This window comes from Leuresthes tenuis, unplaced genomic scaffold, assembly GCF_036924035.1.
Source record: "Leuresthes tenuis unplaced genomic scaffold, fLeuTen1.0.hap1 SCAF_8, whole genome shotgun sequence".
Classification (NCBI taxonomy): Eukaryota; Metazoa; Chordata; class Actinopteri; order Atheriniformes; family Atherinopsidae; genus Leuresthes; species Leuresthes tenuis.
This window is the reverse complement of record NW_027325362.1, coordinates 34880674-34900270: the sequence shown is the minus strand read 5'-3', so window position 1 is coordinate 34900270 and position 19597 is coordinate 34880674. Positions and strand designations below refer to the sequence as shown.

Genomic DNA, 19597 nt, shown 5'->3' with positions numbered 1-19597 from the left:
GAGAGAGGATGTTCCTGATTTTAGCAATATTACGAAGGTGAAAGAAGGCAGTCCTAGAAACCAGTTTTATATGTGCGTCAAATGATCAATTCTGGTCAAAAATAACTCCAAGGTTCCTCACTGTAGAACTAGAAGCCAAGGAAATACCATCTAGAGTAACTATATAACTAGACAATTTCTCCCTGAAGCGCTGAGGTCCAAAGAGAACAACTTCAGTTTTGTCTGAATTTAAAAGCAGACAGTTCTGAGTCATCCAGGTCTTTATGTCTTTAAGACAGGCTTGTAGTCTGACCAACCTGTTGGTTTCATCTGGTTTCATAGATAAGTACAGCTGAGTATCATCAGCATAACAATGGAAATTTATGCCATGCTGTCTAATAATGTTACCTAATGGAAGCATGTACAAAGTAAAAAGAATCAGTCCAAGCACAGAACCCTGAGGAACTCCATGACTTACTCCAATGTGTGAGGAAGATTCTTCATTTACAAGAACAAACTGGAATCTATCAGAAAAATATGACTTAAACCAGCCTAATGCAGTTCCTTTAATCCCAATAACATGTTCAAGTCTCTGTAACAGAATGCTGTGATCGATCGTATCAAATGCAGCACTGAGATCCAACAGGACAAGCACAGAAACAAGTCCGCTATCAGAGGCTAAGAGGAGAGAGGAGTTTTTCTAGTCTACCACTTCTAAATTATGAAGTTTTAGAGTAATACTATTTGTTATTTCTGTTTTTGTCCGATTGTAAAATATGATTGTTTTATTTCAGCATTATTTTTTTGTCTAAATTACTTATTTCCCTGGTGGATGCCATGCTGACCCAACACAGAGAAATACTGCAGGTCCTTCAGTAGCCTTTTGTTTTTTAAGGTAAATCCAACCAAACCTCACATAGTTTGACACTATTCCACATTATTATACAAAGCATGGTGAATTGATGAGCTCATTCTTCCTGCTACATCACCAGTTACATCTGATAACATGTGTCTGCTCATGAAAAGTTGTGTCAGTGGGGAGTTAAAAAAAAAAAAAAAAAAGTGTTTCCGCCTACCTGAGCCAATACGAGATTTTACCCAACACAACCAGCCCAACAGCCAGCAGCACACACACATGTGCACCCAAGGACATGCGCGCACACACATACAGGAGCTCTCACTGTCTCACTGCTTTCTCAATGTTCAAGCTTAGGGACCATTTAATACTCAGCACTTCTTTTGTCCAGACAAGGCCATTTTTCAAAGCAGCTCTGCTGCTTTCAGCACGCACACACACACTAGGCATATAACTCACAGAGGAGTTAATCTGCTGTTTGATGTGGTTACATCACCCCTCTACAACAACCTTTATCTCATCCTAGTCTGTAGACCTGTGGAATCCCACATACATGCACACACACACAGTTTTTGTAAGCGTTATTAGTCTATGTGGTCTCGAGGAGCCCTAAAGGGTTTATCAGAATTGACAGCAATACAGAACTCTTCCCTCTCACGTAGGACACTCATCATTTCGATGTCTATCAGCTTTTTTATAGAACACAGAAATGTTTCACTGCTGCTCCTGGTCTGAATCTGGAAAGAGGCAGGTCTTTTATTTTTATTATTTTTTTTCTTCTTTTTTTAATCCTCTATTACAGATTACAGGGACTGCCTGGTGACAGGTGACACCAGGTGTCTGACTTATTTTTAACACACAAAACAGTATTTTATGTGGAGGATTCCAATAAATCTGACCAGCTGGAGTCTTGGGATCGATCACACTCAGAGCTTACGATGCTGAGGGTGAATGTTTGATATCCAGATACATTTGGATATTTGCCTCACATGTCTCACAAAACCATAATTTGGGAAAATAACCATCCAGATAAATTTTACATCATGGACTGTTGGTAATGCCACAGAACAGATTGCATTTTCAAATGCAAGATTGCTTTTATTTTTTCAGAAGTAATACAGATCAGGTCAGAGTGCAGATGACCTGACTGTATGTCCAGTTCCTTCAGTGGGACTCAAGCCAGGTTTCTTTGACAGTACAATTCTAATTATGGTGAGCCTGCTTTGTTTCCAACCTGAAGTCTCTGGTTGCTTTTGGCTCGTAAAAATCTCCTTCTCTCCTCTTCTCTTGAACCGTGTGCTGTTGCAGTTTCAGCCAATACTGCATGTTTTGCTCTCACCAGGGTCCAAAACAACAAGGTAATCAATTTGTCTGGAGTGGTTTGGTCTGTCCAGTGCTGCTTCTCTCCTCTCCTTTGCACTCACCGCATTCTTCCTGTTTGACTCACTGGGACATTGTAGCACACAGTGATTCTCTGTTGCACATGAATAAAGTTTAAGACTGCTCTGTTGAACATATCTCATTGCTTCTCTCTCGTTTGAGTAAGGGTGATCCTTGCACTTGCTGAAAGCACTCCAGGCAGGAGAGAAGCAGAGTGACACCTAACATTGGAACATCAGTTCTTATACACTGAAACTGTCAGAGGTTTTAATGTTGTGGGGGATCTGTGCTGATCACTGGAGCTGCCTGTTTCCAATTGCACTAGAGGAGTGACATAAATAACTGTAGATTTGCGGTATTTATGTGAAGATGAAATCAGTAACTGATTATTTGCAGTATTAAACATTATATATTATATAAATATATTAATATTATTTTGGTTAATTCCAACCTGGCATGTTTCCCAAACTATCTTGATATGGTATGGCAGCAAAAAGCCCAAGCTCCCAGCTTCTCTGGAAAAATGTGTTTTTCCATGAATAATTTTAACATTTGTTTTCAGTTAGATGAAAAGTAAACACAGAAACTGGCTGCTTGGAATGGACATCTTGGCAGTTACAGTAGGGATTTTCATCCTGGAGAACCTGTCTGTTGATCCTTTTTCCATTTTCACTCATGCATGCAGGTTGAGGATGAGAATAACTTTTCACTTATGTTGTTTTATTTGTAGTTTGTAGTTCAAATCCAGCCAGTCTGGTTTCACAGCTTGGATTTCCCTCATTCATTCAAACAGGAACATGTTCCAAGTCTGACATCAACAGGTTCTTCTGTCACTTTGCAGCAAACATTTCTTTGCTCCAGTCAGCAGCTGATCTGTTCCAGGTGGATCATTTCTATGTTTATTTTTTAGTCTGGCTCGAACAAACTGAGTCAGTCTGTTATTTGCAGATACTGCAAAGTTAACACGGCCATCAGGACCTTGTAGCGGTATGGATTCTCCTTCAAAGTCTTGCATCGAAGACAGTGTCTGTGTTGTTCTTTCCTTTTTTTCCCTGAATGTAGATAGTGCGTATGTTGTCGGCACAGTCGGTTACAAATATTTTGGCTACAGGGGGAACTGCCAATCTCCTCATGGACTGGTGATGGTAAAATTCACATCACACAGACCTCATGGCCAAGGAGATGTGGAAACTGCATTCTATATACACGTGTTAGTACGTGCAGGCAACACAGGGAGTTAGCTTTGTAAACTGTGAGAGCTAACACATCGAGTGTGGTTGTTTTCCATGTTTATGTTGAGATGAGAATTTTAGATGCAATGAATGGCCCACATAGGTTTGCTGGTGTCTTCTTTAATGTACAGGGTGCAGTAGAAGCTTCATACATTTCTGTTATTAGCAGAATGCTGTATGCAGTGCAACCCGTTCAGTTATGTTGTGTAGGTAAACTTGGTAGGTTGTGTCTCTAAGAAATGTTGGCTCTTTGTTCAGCATCAATCAGCCTCCGAACAGGAGAATTCCACAATGAAATGTATCGTTGGGGTCTGTGAGGCCTCTGAGGCTCTCACTTACAGTGGTTAGACTGACACTCTTCAGTATCTAAATCAAGATTCTTGCAAGTGGAAATAGAAACAGTCTGTTTAATATTCCACACACACAACAGACCATATCGCAGTTCAAAGCAAGTAGTTGCATGTTGAAGTACAACAAGTGCAGATGTTCTCAAGTGTCTTTCTGCCAGTCTTTGTTACCAGACCCCACATTATGTTCTTCTTTCTTTCCCTCAGCACATTCTTTATGGCTCACGTATTTTCTTTGCCAAAACAAACTGTTTCACTTTGTTATATGCTTTAAACAGTGCAACCAAACAGCTAAAAGGTTTTAGTTGTTCAGTTGAAAAGTTCTCTTTTTTTTTTTTTTTTACACGAGGACCATTCCTATCTTCAGACTTCCCCCCTCCTGTCATTTCTTGCTTACAGTGTCCGCCCCCCCCCTGCTGTGTGTTTGTTCAGGCTGAGGAGATTGTGCGCAGAGAGCTGGAGAAGAAGGCGACACCCAGTTTGTACTGTTTACTGGGAGACATCTTGAGGGACCATCAGTATTATGACCAAGCATGGGAACTTTCGGGCCGACGTAGTGCCAGAGCCATGCGCTCCAAGGCTCTGCTGCACCTCCGCAACAGGGAGTTCCAGCAGTGTGTTGACTGCTTTGAGCAGTCACTCAAAATCAACACCATGCAGGTACACGCACTGCATGGACAGTGTACTGTTGTGCCCTTCACTGAGAACAGTCACAGTTAGTTTGCTGTCATGCTACAAAGTTATTTCCAGTTGATATTATTTAGTTATTGTTTTTGATAAGCCTGATTTTCAGGACACTCTTCATTGAACTTTATGCTTACCTGTCATCAGATTCCACATTGTTTCATGTCAACTTTAACAGTTTATATTACATTATATAGGCACTAAATTAGCAGTTAATTGAAAATAATCATTTTGGGTTGTATCAATAGGACACAGTCCAGCGTTTGGAATCTTATTTGAAATGTCTGTTTTTGAGGTAATATTCCCATTAGTTTTTCCCACGTGTATGCATGTGTGTGTAGCTTGGTGTGTGGTTTTCTCTTGGATGTGCCTACTTTGCCCTGGAGGGATATGAGGGTGCTGCTAAGGCTTTCCAGAGGTGTGTGGGACTGGAGCCAGATGTAAGAGCTTACACTGACACACACAACACTCAATTGTGCGTCTTTGTGGGGGCACTCATTAAAATGGTGTATTCTCCAGCTCCTCACCCAAACCATCTTAACTAAATTGCCGACCTGAACACTAACCAAAACCTGACTTGTAATTGAAAACAGGTTAAAAGTTCCAAATAAGGTTCTCACTTTGATGTTTCAGGATGTACAAATAGCCATGCTTCAGTCATTTTGGAGAACTTTCTATTGCCTTATATTCATTACTGGAGATATCTCCTATCTTTTGCCATAATTTACCCTAGCCTTAAGCTGTACTTAACGTTAATTTAACTTAACCCCGAACCAATTGTCTTCATCCTAAAACACAATTTACATTTTTTGTCCTCAAAATGATGGAGGCCACTCACCACAGTATGACTACATAAAGTGTATTATGTCTCCACGTGAGTAATACAAGAACACTCAGAATGGAACATAATTTCAGTGGTTGCATTATCTGAAACACCCACTCAGACACATACCCCCACCCATTACCTACACAGTGGCCAATCTGTACTGACCTTTGAGTCCAGATCAAAGATCATGTAGTTGGATGAGTTCTATCACTTTTCACAGCAGTGTGGCATCCCTTCACTGCTTTCTACTCTACTTTATTGAGTATAAACCTGAAAACTTCATTGTGTCTTTACTAATCCTCTATGAGATCTGTTGATATTCCGGAATTCATGGTTACCATTTCCTTCTCCTTCCTGGCCTCCCTATCATTCCCTCCTCCCACATACACCCTTTCAGAATGCTGAGGCATGGAACAACCTCTCTACAGCCTACATTCGTCTAAAAATGAAGTGAGTATGGTGCTTATTAGATATGTTGCCAGAAAAAATTCAGTTTTCTTTAACAGAATCTTTACAGTCAACAGCAAAAAGGTCTTATTGGGAACCATCACTATGTGACGCAGCTAGATATAAATCCCTCCTGTAGTTTTAAAGTAAACTGGTGACTTATTGTCTGCTGAGGCATGGCATCCCACTCTTCTTGAAGGGCAGCCCTCAGGTCATTGAGGTTCTGGGGTACAGATTTACGAGCCTCTACAGGGCGACTCAGCTGATCCAAAAGGTTTCCTATGGGAAAAGTGTTCATCAGCGTGAGATGTGGCCAAAGGACGTCCACTTCTGTGCCTTTCTGCGACTCTTCCAGTCTCTCTGTTGCAACCTACTGAAGACTCTCTAAGCTCAGTGGTCACATCCGTCTGAGAACATCCTGTTTGAAGCCTCACAATGGCGAGGTACTGTTGATCAATTGTTAGGTGTCACGATGTCAAAATGTGACCAGCATGATGAGGAGGGTTGTTTAAATACCAATTCTAAATGAACCAGGAAATGTATTGGTCGATTCATGGATCAAACACCTGTTGTGAATTTTGCCGTTAAGCTCCTTTAGAGAACAGCAACCTGTGCAAAAAGTACTGAACAGTTGGACATGTGCATTCAACAGTTTACAGAAGGTCACACTAAGTTCACCTGTAAAGGTTGGAATGCATTTTACATCATCCTGAAATTTCACCCCAAAGCCGTATATCCCTAACTTTTTGTGAGTAGGGTATTTACTTAAAACATTATATTCAATTTAAAGTTTATTTAAATAGCACATTAAAGCAACCTCAGCTGACCACAGTGCTTCACTGACTAAGAAACAAGATAAAATGAAATAGATAAAATAGTCACTAATAAAATTAGCAATAAAAGTAGTAAACTCCAGATATATTACATCAGCTATAGTGGTGAAGATTTGCTGAGAGATGTATTTTATAGTGCAACCCTTTGGGCTACATTTGGTACTGGGGACATCTCTCATTTTGACTTAAGTTATTTTTTATTTTGTCAATACATTTTTTGTTTCTGTAGTCAATCCAAATGTTCTGTGCAGCACTGCTGCAGCGCCTGTGGGATGATGTTTTCACCAGATATCATATTCACCCTGAAAAGCTTCTGTGTTTAATTTGTAGGAGATCAGCAGTTTCAGAAATATTAAATACACTTTTTTTTTAAATCTGTTGTGATGTTTCCTTTGATCAGCATCGGTGACTCTGTCATTTGTAAAGAACTGCACTTCACTACAACCCTCTTACCATAAAAAGCGTAATTTAGCTAGCAAACACACCTTATGAGGATTGGACATAGTGACATTACTAATGAAAGTCTGCGATCTTTAAGGTACTGTTCTGTGGAGAGACAGTGATGGATTTCCTGCTGTATTTGTGTTCTGCGCAAGGAAATAGTGAGAGAATAAAAGTACCCCGTGAGCTGCTGTTTGGAGCCTGTGCTTTCAGGCCTGAAATTGAAAAGCAAAGCAGGAAAGCTTTTATTAATACCTGGTTAGCACCATTGCCAATTCAGCAGAAGGTCTTTTGAACTCAAAAAGTTTTGCTTGTCGTGTTGAAATTTTTTTTCTCACTTGCCAGTGGATCTTGTAAATCACTGCTGATTTCTTTCTTTTTCCCTCATTCCCCCTGATGGGCAGGAGTAAAGCCTTCCGTACCCTGCAGGAGGCCTTGAAGTGTAACTATGAACACTGGCAGATCTGGGAGAACTTTATTGTGGTCAGCACTGACATCGGGGACTTTGCAGAAGCCATCAAGGCATACCACCGTCTGATGGATCTGAGAGAAAACTACAAAGACATTCAGGTAAAAGCCTGCTTGTAAGAGCATAGTAGTTTTTATCACAGTTCGATGGCACATACTGTCAGGGGAAATACAATCTATTTAATACTTTTGACTCCCGTAGTAACATTTGGGAACATTTTTAACAGCTGTTGGTTGAAATGATGTTGCGCCTCTTTGAAGGAATTACACTTTCACTTCCAGATTTGTTGTGATAATAATCCCATACAAAGACGATTCAATTCAATTAAGTTTTATTTATATAGTATAGTAGCCAAGGCAACCAACAGATTGCATCGAAACTTGTCTTCAGTCCAGTCTCCCATCCTGAGCCTGAGGGACTGTGGAAAGGAACGACTCCCTTTTAACAGGAAGAAACCTCTGGCAGAACCAGAACCAGGAAGGGTGGCCATCCGCCTCGACCAGCTGGGGTTTGAGAAGACAGAAAAGAGGGGGGAAAAACACCATTCAAAGGATATCTGTTGGAACAGGGAAACACAAGTTAATGACCACAATAATGTCACAGGTACATATCATTATTTGAGAAATTAAACAGGGGGAAAAAGAGAGCAAAGTGAGGAAAGTTGTGACAGATGAGGTCCCCCAGCAGTCTAAGCCTATAGCAGCTTAACTATGGGATGTTTCAGGATTACCTGAGCCATCCCTAACTATAAGCTTTATCAAAAAGGAAAGTTTTAAGCCTAATCCTAAAAGTGGAAAGGGTGTCTGCTTCCCGGACATTTACTGGCAGCTTATTCCACAAGAGAGGGGCCTGATAACTGAAGGCTCTGCCTCCCATTCTACTTTTAGAAACTCTGGGAACAACAAGGAAACCTGCAGTTTGGGAGCGAAGTGCTCTGTTAGGAAAATATCTTACAATGAGATCTTTAAGATATGATGGAGCTCGGTCATTAAGAGCTTTATATGTGAGGAGAAGAATCTTAAATTCTATTCTGAATTTAACAGGGAGCCAATGAAGAGAAGCTAAAACTGGAGAAACATGATCTCTCCTGTTAGTTCTCATCAGAACTCTGGCTGCAGCATTTTGGATCAGCTGGAGGCTTTTCAGAGAATATGTGGGACAGCCCAATAATAAGGAATTACAGTAGTCAAATCCTGAAGTAACAAATGCATGAACTAGTTTCTCTGCATCACCCTGAGACAGGATGTTCCTGATTTTAGCAATATTACGAAGGTGAAAGAAGGCAGTCCTAGAAACCAGTTTTATATGTGCGTCAAATGATCAATTCTGGTCAAAAATAACTCCAAGGTTCCTCACTGTAGAACTAGAAGCCAAGGAAATACCATCTAGAGTAACTATATAACTAGACAATTTCTCCCTGAAGCGCTCAGGTCCAAAGAGAACAACTTCAGTTTTGTCTGAATTTAAAAGCAGACAGTTCTGAGTCATCCAGGTCTTTATGTCTTTAAGACAGGCTTGTAGTCTGACCAACCTATTGGTTTCATCTGGTTTCATAGATAAGTACAGCTGAGTATCATCAGCATAACAATGGAAATTTATGCCATGCTGTCTGATAATGTTACCTAATGGAAGCATGTATAAAGTAAAAATAATTGGTCCAAGCACAGAACCCTGAGGAACTCCATGACTTACTCCAATGTGTGAGGAAGATTCTTCATTTACAAGAACAAACTGGAATCTATCAGATAAATATGACTTAAACCAGCCTAATGCAGTTCCTTTAATCCCAATAACATGTTCAAGTCTCTGATCCAGTCAAATTAAATGAATTCTACAGAGTCGATTTAAGAGAGAAAAAAAAAAGTAGCCTTGCTAAGGAAACCAACGGATTGCACTGAAACTTCTCTTCAATCCTTTCTCCTGTCCTGAGTGTGTGTGAGGCAACAGTGGTCTAAGTAGATGTAGCTGTTTTCATGAGGGATGATCAATCTTTGGGCTTGAATATAAGTCAGATTTTTTTTTCACTCTGCTGCATTTTCTAGTAATGTAGCCACAGTAGCTCTGTGGGTCATGATGGTTTTTACATGCGTTAGTCTGACTGAGATTGAAAGCAGAAATTGTTCTAATCCTCAGCCTATATTACATGCCCTTTTTTGTGTGTGTGGCTGACTTTCTGCAAATAGATTGACTCGATAGAGTGGCAGATCACCTTGTGGACCAGTATGAAGAGGGTGATCAAAGATGTTGTTGGTTTGATGGTCTTTCTTATTTGAACTGAAGTTCACAGATGAGGAAATACATCAAATGTAATAAGAGAGTTAGAGGATGGGGGAAAATACTGAACATCCTCGGGATGTGAAATCAGCCGATCGTACGAATTCAGATCGTTCGATCGTGGCCACTGTCGATCACAGATAGGCGATCCAATCGCCTGAGATGGCAGGTGCAGTTAGTCAGCTAAAAAAAACAGTAAATAAACTTCGCCTGGCGCAAGAAAGATAATACAGAGAAAAGTGTGCTGTATTATTAAGCAATTATATATTATATGTATTAAGCAAGCAAGAAGATGAAGAACAGAGGAGGCAAAGAGAGCCTGTGTCCGTGGCGTGTACTTCTGAAAAAAAGTGAGAAGGGAAAAAAAGATGCAACAGGGTGTAATTAAGAGTTTAATATTCACTCCTCAGTTGCACAGATCAAAGGGCTCTGTATGCAGACATGTTGCTGCATGAGAAACATTTTTAAGTACACAGTAAAGCGCAGGTTCTAGAGATTTTTTCTTTAACATCTTATGGCATTAAATTAATTCAAGATCGCCATTTGAAAAAAGATCACGATCCTCCTTAGATCCGATCGAAAATCACTCCTTCCCAAGAACATCCTGAGCAATGACATATCTATGAAACTGCTAGTGTTCTTGCACTGGTTGCTCATAGAGTGGGAAAATTCTCATCTCAAATCCTCATGTGTCCCTGAATGACTGGAAATATAGCTGTGAAAATACTAAAGAATTTTTTTTTTCTTTTTAAATCATGGATACAGCCTTGTTAATACTGCACCAGCACAAGGAGTTAAATGAGGGCTTCTATAAGGAATGAGCTTCTGGGAAACTGATCTGTCAGCAAGCCTAAGTCATGATGAAGGGTCAACAAATGCTCCATTCCATTTTTAGAGACTCTCAGCACAAATAAAATTCAAGTTCAAAGCAGGAGTTATGTTTTAATATTTGTCAGCTGTGATGGAAATGTAACCAGAAGCAGCACAGGCAGAGCAGTTTTTGCAAGTTTTCCTCACAATGTGATTTAATGTTACCTTGCTGTCAGCCTGTCCTGCATCATTCATAGATAAGCGTGACAGAGGTTGCGATGCTGATAATTTACCCTTTTATACCAACACCAGCACACAGGTTCAAGTGAAACAATCAAAACCACATTTCCTGTAAACATAATTATTTTCCATTCTGTTTTATATTCTTTTGTATTTTTTGGTGATGCTGAGAAACCCTGCTGTTGACTTAACAATGCGTACAACACTGGACAATGAAATGTGAAAAGGAAGGTAATCAGTAAAAAGAGGTTAGCTCCTTGGTATAAGAGAGAGACAGTGGCGTTCCTTTAATTTAGAAGAGTCTCAATTAGTCTGGAAAGATAGTTTAATAACGTATAAGAAAGCACTTCGTAAAGCTAGAACTGCTTATTATTCATCATTGATAGAAGAGAATAAGAACAATCCCAGGTTTCTTTTCAGCGCTGTAGTCAGACTGACAAAGAGTCCGAGCTCTGTTGAGCCATGTATTCCTTTAACTCTCAGCAGTGATGATTTCATGAGATTCTTCATCAATAAAATTGTTTCTATCAGAGAGAAGATTAATGGAATCCATCCCATTATTATCATTGATGTATCATCAAGTAGAGCAGCTTTAGAAGTATCTTTAGAACCTGATTTGTATTTAGACAGCTTCTGTCCAGTTGATCTTTCTGAGCTAACAACAGCAATAGTCTCTTCTAAACCATCAACTTGTATGTTAGACCCAATCCCAACCAGACTGTTCAAGGAGGTTTCCCCTTAATTGACACTTCCATATTGGATTTGATCAATCGGTCTTTGTTGACAGGATATGTACCTCAGCCTGTTAAGGTTGCTGTAATTAAACCTTTACTTAAAAAACCTACTCTTGATTCAGAAGTGTTGGCTAATTATCGACCTATATCCAATCTCCCTTTTTTGTCTAAAGTTCTTGAAAAAATAGTTGCAGTTCAACTTTGTAATCATTTACATAGAAATAATCTGTTTGAAGAGTTTCAGTCAGGATTCAGAGTGCATCATAGCACAGAAACAGCACTGGTGAAAGTTACCAATGATCTCCTCTTAGCCTCTGATAGCGGACTTGTTTCTGTGCTTGTCCTGTTGGATCTCAGTGCTGCATTTGATACGATCGATCACAGCATTCTGTTACAGAGACTTGAACATGTTATTGGGATTAAAGGAACTGCATTAGGCTGGTTTAAGTCATATTTATCTGATAGATTCCAGTTTGTTCTTGTAAATGAAGAATCTTCCTCACACACCAGAGTAAGTCATGGAGTTCCTCAGGGTTCTGTGCTTGGACCGATTCTTTTTACTTTATACATGCTTCCATTAGGTAACATTATCAGACAGCATGGCATAAATTTCCATTGCTATGCTGATGATACTCAGCTGTACTTCTCTATGAAACCAGATGAAACCAACAGGTTGGTCAGACTACAAGCCTGTCTTAAAGACATAAAGACCTGGATGACTCAGAACTGTCTGCTTTTAAATTCAGACAAAACTGAAGTTGTTCTCTTTGGACCTGAGCGCTTCAGGGAGAAATTGTCTAGTTATATAGTTACTCTAGATGGTATTTCCTTGGCTTCTAGTTCTACAGTGAGGAACCTTGGAGTTATTTTTGACCAGAATTGATCATTTGACGCACATATAAAACTGGTTTCTAGGACTGCCTTCTTTCACCTTCGTAATATTGCTAAAATCAGGAACATCCTGTCTCAGGGTGATGCAGAGAAACTAGTTCATGCATTTGTTACTTCAAGATTGGACTACTGTAATTCCTTATTATTGGGCTGTCCCACATATTCTCTGAAAAGCCTCCAGCTGATCCAAAATGCTGCAGCCAGAGTTCTGATGAGAACTAACAGGAGAGATCATGTTTCTCCAGTTTTAGCTTCTCTTCATTGGCTCCCTGTTAAATTCAGAATAGAATTTAAGATTCTTCTCCTCACATATAAAGCTCTTAATGACCGAGCTCCATCATATCTTAAAGATCTCATTGTAAGATATTTTCCTAACAGAGCACTTCGCTCCCAAACTGCAGGTTTACTTGTTGTTCCCAGAGTTCCTAAAAGTAGAATGGGAGGCAGAGCCTTCAGTTATCAGGCCCCTCTCTGTGGAACCAGTTGCCAGTTTGGCTTCAGGAAGCAGACACCCTCTCTACCTTTAAGATTAGGCTTAAAACTTTTTGATAAAGCTTATAGTTAGGGGTGGCTCAGGTGACCCTGAAACATCCCATAGTTAAGCTGCTATAGGCTTAGACTGCTGGGGGACCTCCCATGATGCACTTCTCCTCCCTCTGCTCTCTTCATTCTCCATGTTTTTACGGCACAGACTACGAGACCTGTTAGGAGAGTGTTGCAGTAGTCAAGGTGGGACATGACCCTTGTTGTCATTAACTTGTTTCTCTTTCTCGGCTGGTATCCCTGGCCTGGTGTTATGGTGCTTGTTGTCCCCTCTTTCCTTTCCTCTCAACCCCCAGCTGGTCGAGGCAGAGAGCCATCCTCCCTGGTTCTGGTTCTTAGGGAGGTTTCTTCCTGTTAAAATTGTTTTTTTTTTTTCTTTCCGCGCTCAGGACAGGGGAATGGACCGAAGAGAAGTTTTGGTGCAATCTGTTGGTTTCCTTAGCCAGGCTACTTTTTTTTTATTGACTTTGTATATACTAATTTGGAATTTAATTAATTGGATATGGTTGGATTGCAATGAATTGGATTCTAATTGGCTTCAATTGGACTCGCTTTGAAGTGCCTTGAGATGACATTTGTTGTAATTTGGCGCTATATAAATACAATTGAATTTAATTAGTATTGACTTGAGGAAGTGCCAACAAATCACGTTAAGAATTCCAGGTTTGGATTTACTTCATATCCATTTTTTTCATGGTAGATTCTTCAGATCCTGGTCAAGGCAGTTGTTGACAACCTGACTGACAGCCAGGGTGTACAGGCTGGAGTCCTGCGGTCCAAACTGAAGGAGCTTTTGGGTCGCGTCAGTTCTCGCCACAGCAGTGACGCTGAGATATGGCAGCAATATGCCCTGCTGTACAGTGGCGGCAGCACCAACCCAGAGGACAGTGATAAGGTCGGTGCCCGGCATCCACGCATGTAATAAATACTTCTATAGGACCCCTCCAGGTATTACCTTTGCTATTTGTCTTTCATAATGTTCTGGTGTTACATTGCCATAATTCAAAATGTTATATTATGTTTTTTTCTAATTGATGATATGTTTAGTTTAGTGGATGAAAGTGATAGGTAAACTGACAGTTTTCAGTTTGAACTGATGCTGAGTGTTAGCCTGGTGGTTCATTGTTTAAACCCTGGCAGAATCAGACATGTCTGATTGACTGTTTTTTGTCAGTAACATGCTGATAGTAACCAAGTTAGTCTTATGCATAGTCTTTGATACTGGTTGGTTTTAAAGTGTTTAATTGGCCTTTAATTAGTCATACTTTAAAAGGTGATAATATGATGCTACTCTCATTGTGCAATAAATCAAGCAAAACTGTACATTATGACTAGTGCAAGGTATTAATTGTTAACTTGAGTTAATTAGTAAAATGGCAGTGCAGTTTTAATTTTTAAATTGCACAAACTTATGCTGTACATTGTTTGTATTGATTGGTGGTAGAGTTGAGAAGGCACACACCAGGTCTGCCAACTTCCATGCACTGTGCATGTGACTCAGCCAGTTCCCCTTGTCTCATGCTACAAATCCATTTCTCATGCTGTGAAAAACTGATAACTGATTATGTTAGTTATGCGATAATAGGATGGTGACAGTGCATGTAAAGACAGTGTCTCACTATGCTGCCGATCAAGGTTTTCAGAACATTCAGGAAGAAAGTGAGAAATGTCCACTTTAAAACCAGTTATCGTTGCAGTACGCCACTGAACAGTTTAGCTATCGCTTATCAGAGGTGCGCCAGTCAGTTGCTGCACTGCAACGTCTCCTCTCCACTCACAGGTAGGCTGGAGAGTGTGAGAGTTTCTACAGACTGCTATGTGTGTCTGCGCTGCTCTGAAACTTTCTCAGCTTTTCCATTTCATTCATATCAATTCATGGTCCTGTCTTGTCTTTTTAGTCTAAAAAGATTACCTAGTGTGTATTAACTATAGCAGTTCTCATGTTTTAACATTGATTCAACAACTTTGATTTTGTCTTTAGGACTTAAGGGATCTCACAAGAAATATTAAAAACAGATCTACTGCAGCCATGTATAAAATCCCCAAAAAGCAATTATATGACACCAAAAATAGGCTCACAAGCTTAAACCATCGACTGTCTGTATCTGGCATGAACACATTTTCTGCACCACAACAGAGGGTAGAAAGATACAGCAAGATCACCTGCTGATAACTGTTCTTGGGGTCATTCAGTTGTGTTGAGGATATTAAAAAGGTTTTTCTAAGGTGAGGAGGTGCAGGTGAGGCTGGAGGAGCTGGAGAAGAACTTGTCTCCTGTTGCTGCAGCAGCAGAAAGGAGCTGCTCAGGTTGGTGAAGAGAAGGGATTTTTATCCAGGCAGTCTAGCTCAGTGGTTTTGAATGCACCCCAATCTTTGTTACTCAAAACAGTTAAAGCTGAACTCAAAAGTTGCCAGCCTTGGACTTATTGTAGCTAGTCATGATTATTTATGAATTTAAATAATTTTGTAATCTCAGTCCCTCTTCACCCCAGTTAATGCAGTGAACAGGACTAGCACATTTGGTCTTCACTGTAGTTTGGCTGGTATGTGATACTGTCAGTGTGATGTACTGAGTATAGAGCAAAGGGCAAATTTGAGTCTTATTATACTGCAGAAAACAATAGTACATTAGTTGTATGAACGTTTTGAATCAGTGTTGAAAAGGCTTGTGGGACTGTTAATGTTTCAGTTCTGGTTGATTAGTTTAGCGCTGTTTATGTTGAGAATGGATTGTGATGTTTTCAATGTAATTGTGGCTGAAGAAGTGTTTTGATTAGACTGATGATTCACTGCCATCAAAAAGGTTGCTGTTGTAATAAGTTAATACTGCCAGTGTTCAGTATTCAACAAGTGGAGTGTTCCTAAAACTGGTTCTCTACACACAAGTGTGTGTGTGTCATATTGTTCAGAATACGGATGTAACAATATGGAAATTTTGATATCTCGATTATAGTGACCAAATTATCACGGTTAATGATATTATCGCAATATTCTCAATTGCTGTACAAATGTAAAAATAACACGTACATTGAAATAATTTCAAGAAATCTTGTGATTTTCTTGTCTTACCAAAACATTAGAAGCCAAAATCTAATCAACATCTAATTCACATTAAAAGGGCAAGCAACTGGCACTGAAAGAGTTTATTATATAACTCACTGTCAACATCAACTCACATTTTTAACTTGCTATGATAAATGTCACCATATGTTCTTCCTAATATTAATGAACTATATAATTATATTATTTTACGCCGCCTCACATTGTGTCGGCTCCGCTCAGTACAGCACACAAAGCCGACAGTAGACTGGCTGCCTTCGGTTCTGTTTCATTTGGAGACACTTAGCAACACAGCTGCTAACCCGCTAGCAGCTGCTCAGCTAGTAGCTGCTAAGTGTCTCAAAACGAAAACGGAAAACGTAGCTGCATTTTAGGAGGATAGATACTGCTCAAAACATCATTGACAAGTTACGCAATCTTCCTAAAGCCGATGTCCCTCACATGATGTATTTGAACCAAAGCATCCACAAGTACCCCTGACTGCAGCCCGCAGATCGGGGCGGGGCTCAATGTACGTTGAGCTCCACCCACATTGAGCCCCGCCCCGATCTGCGGTCTGCAGTCCAAGCATGTGAACAGAGCTGGGCGCTAAGGATTTCCGCTCCTCGCTCACATAGGTGTTCGCTCCCCCCGCTCCGCCGCTCAAAGTCACACCAAAACGCTCCGCTCAGTTCTGCTCCCTGCTCACCAAAAAAATGAATTCCGCTCCGGTGAAATCGCTCCACGCTCAAATTTTAAAGAAGAGCAATTCATCCGGGGACACACTGCGTGGCGTACGTGTAGCGGGTTTGTTGCGTGACACAACGAACGATTTCTGAAGTGTTGGCTAACAGTTTCGTTAAGGCACAGGTGAATTCTGGGTGGATTTGTGCATGCCCTAGACTCGTGGTGTGAGCGGTATCAGAGCGGAACTGGAGCATTTTATAAAAACTCGCTCCACGCTCCAACTATATTTTGGACGCTCCGCTCCGTTCACGTGCTCTGATTTGAACTGACGTTGGCTTACCTTGCATTGGCTGTTAAGCTGTGGTTGATGCTCACGGAGATGGGCCAGTAGATTTGTAGTATTGCTGCTTTCAGAGCAACTATTTCCATGCGTGTTCTGCAGACAGGATAATTGTCCTCCACCAGTTCTCCCTCTGCATTCTTAAAAAACCCAAAATATGCCCAGACCTTTTAGTGGGTTGCTGTCAGCACTTTCCACCATGCTTTTATTATCGATGCCTTATAAGCTACATATTCACGCGAGACACAGTCGCGAGTCGCTCGCGAGACTTGGATGAGGCTGTTATTACATATCCCGATAATCCACCGAGATAATGAGATTAATTCAAACATAATCTTTATCGCATACAATTTCACCACCGTAATACCGGTAACCGTTACATCCCCAGTTCAGAGTAAAAGGTTTTGTGGTTCTTTTGAAGTTTGCCACAATATAACCACTTCTGTTATCAGTGATAACTTTTTTAAATGGAATAAAAGTGATATTATGTTACTGACAGCAGTAATTATTATGAATTAAAATTTTGGAATTCAATTCAATAACATAAATTTATCCTTGATTAGAAATGATGTTCCTGCTGTAAAAATGATTTCTGAAGAAAAGCTATTGTATAGGTAAATAAAAAAATAAGTGGAATACAAATCAGCTGACAAACATGAAGAATGTAACTAAGATGTGGTAGATATATTCAGAGATCAATATGAATGGATTAGAGTAATTAGTTTATTGATTAGTTTATTTTGATGAGTGCACGCACAGCATCAACAGGTCACCCAAGAACTCTCTCAGTAGATAACATGGACAGGAATTCAGCTTTAAAGCTCAGTGGAGAGGTCTTAGTTGTTCCTGCAGCCATGTCTTGGTGAATACATTATTGCTTTCCTGATCATTCTGCTGCATCCTCATCAGCACTCCAGCTTCATCAATTTTTATTCACCCAGTGATCTCACACTACCCTCCTTTTTCTCCATTTGGTCCTGCTCTGCATCCTAGACATCTCCTCTTCAATGGATCGGTATTTGCAGTTTTGTTCCGGGCATTACTTGGGCTTTGAACAGCTTAATCACCTACTCCCACATGTAGACAACTTTTCCGTTGCTATGACTGTGTATCAAAACAGATGTGAAAAACAGCCAGTTACCAGCAGAAATCATTCCAGCAGTACAGCATCCAAACAAGCACAGAAAAATCATTCAGAAATCAGTTTTTCACGGACGGAAGCTCATTTTCTCACAAAGACCTCAAGAAAATGCAAAAAAAGACAAAACATATAGAAAGAAAGAGTTAAAACCTAAGTTTGACCCTGCTGTTAAAGGTTTGTGAAAATTCCTAAATAGGAGTATTGTATTTTTCATGTTATGCCTATATCGATAATTAGTTATGTCAGTAGAATGATCCATGCATATAAGAATTTATGATAAATTTAATGTAACGACACATTCCCACTTTGAAAGTGCCGCTCTGCCTCAGAAGTAATACTATAAATGTAATACAACAGCGTTGTTCCCCTGTTCTGCTTGAATATTATCAGGTAGATTTTTTTTAAAAGATCCAAAACAAAGACTGTATCTGTATATCAGCCGAAACAGTGATGCTACTTGCTTCTGTGTTTTGCTCTCAGGCTCTGCAGTTCCTGTGCAAAGCACATCGCTGCGAGGTTCAGGCTGGTGGCTGGGAGAAAGAACCTGCTCTCTTCAAGGAGGTGATCCAAAGAGCTATCCACATGGGAGAGGGTGAGAGCACTATCCGTTGTGTACATTGCCACTATCTATAGAGGTCTACGTTTATCAGAGGGGAGAGGAGGTGAAGGAATGAAGGGATGTTAAGAGATGCCTCTGTGATCATCAGTATTATAACTGGTATTGATTTTGCTTTGTTTATGTCTGTTCATGTTTATTATGCAGGCTCATAGACAGGGGGAAAATGTTAATGGGTACAAAGGCAGTGGTTCAGGCTAAGCTGGGACAGTGGCTGAATTGGGAAGGTGTAGAGAAGAAAAAGCTTAGTTGGAAAGAGCTGTGGAGTATGGGGGAAAGGAGTGTTAGATTTTTGATAGGGGCAACATATGATGTATTGCCATTTACCCAGAACCTAAAACTCTGGGTAAATGGAGACCCGCTATGTTCGTTACGTTCAGGTACTGCAACTCTAAGGCATATTTTGTCAAGCTGTAAGGTTAATCTGTCACAAGGCCGGTATAAGTGGCAACATAACCAAGTATTATGAAGCTTAGCTGCAGGTACTGAAGACAAATGAAGGCAGGTGAATTTAGGAGGATCTAAGGTGCATTTTATCGAGCTCGCCAAGTGAAGGCTGTGCTTTCTGACACGGTGCCTTCACAAAGTGTCCGCGATCGCGCAGCCAGTAGCTTGACAAATCTCGAGGGACATGTCAGACATGGTCGAAGTGTCAGTGGGAGAGCTGGAGGAAAACGTAGTGGCGCAGTTCATGCTCTAGCCGAAACATGAAAATTTCATAAAAATTCTATAATCCAAGATGGCCGCTACCCCATGATGTCATAATATGCAAATTAGGTGTGTAAATT

The 19597-nt window shown here is 40.3% G+C and overlaps 1 protein-coding gene and 1 pseudogene across 1 annotated transcript in view; one reads left to right on the top strand and one right to left on the bottom strand.

Moving 5' to 3' along the window:
- The window catches only part of ttc27 (tetratricopeptide repeat domain 27), a 98127-nt gene that overhangs the window by 70395 nt on the left and 8135 nt on the right, over window positions 1–19597 (top strand). Inside the window, exons 13-18 of the mRNA XM_072391570.1 lie at window positions 4227–4454; window positions 4820–4918; window positions 5702–5754; window positions 7430–7595; window positions 13687–13881; window positions 18674–18785. Coding sequence (XP_072247671.1) covers window positions 4227–4454; window positions 4820–4918; window positions 5702–5754; window positions 7430–7595; window positions 13687–13881; window positions 18674–18785 — 853 coding nt within the window. The remainder of the gene's footprint in view (window positions 1–4226; window positions 4455–4819; window positions 4919–5701; window positions 5755–7429; window positions 7596–13686; window positions 13882–18673; window positions 18786–19597) is intronic.
- On the bottom strand, window positions 8236–10833 carry LOC140313317 (uncharacterized; annotated as a pseudogene).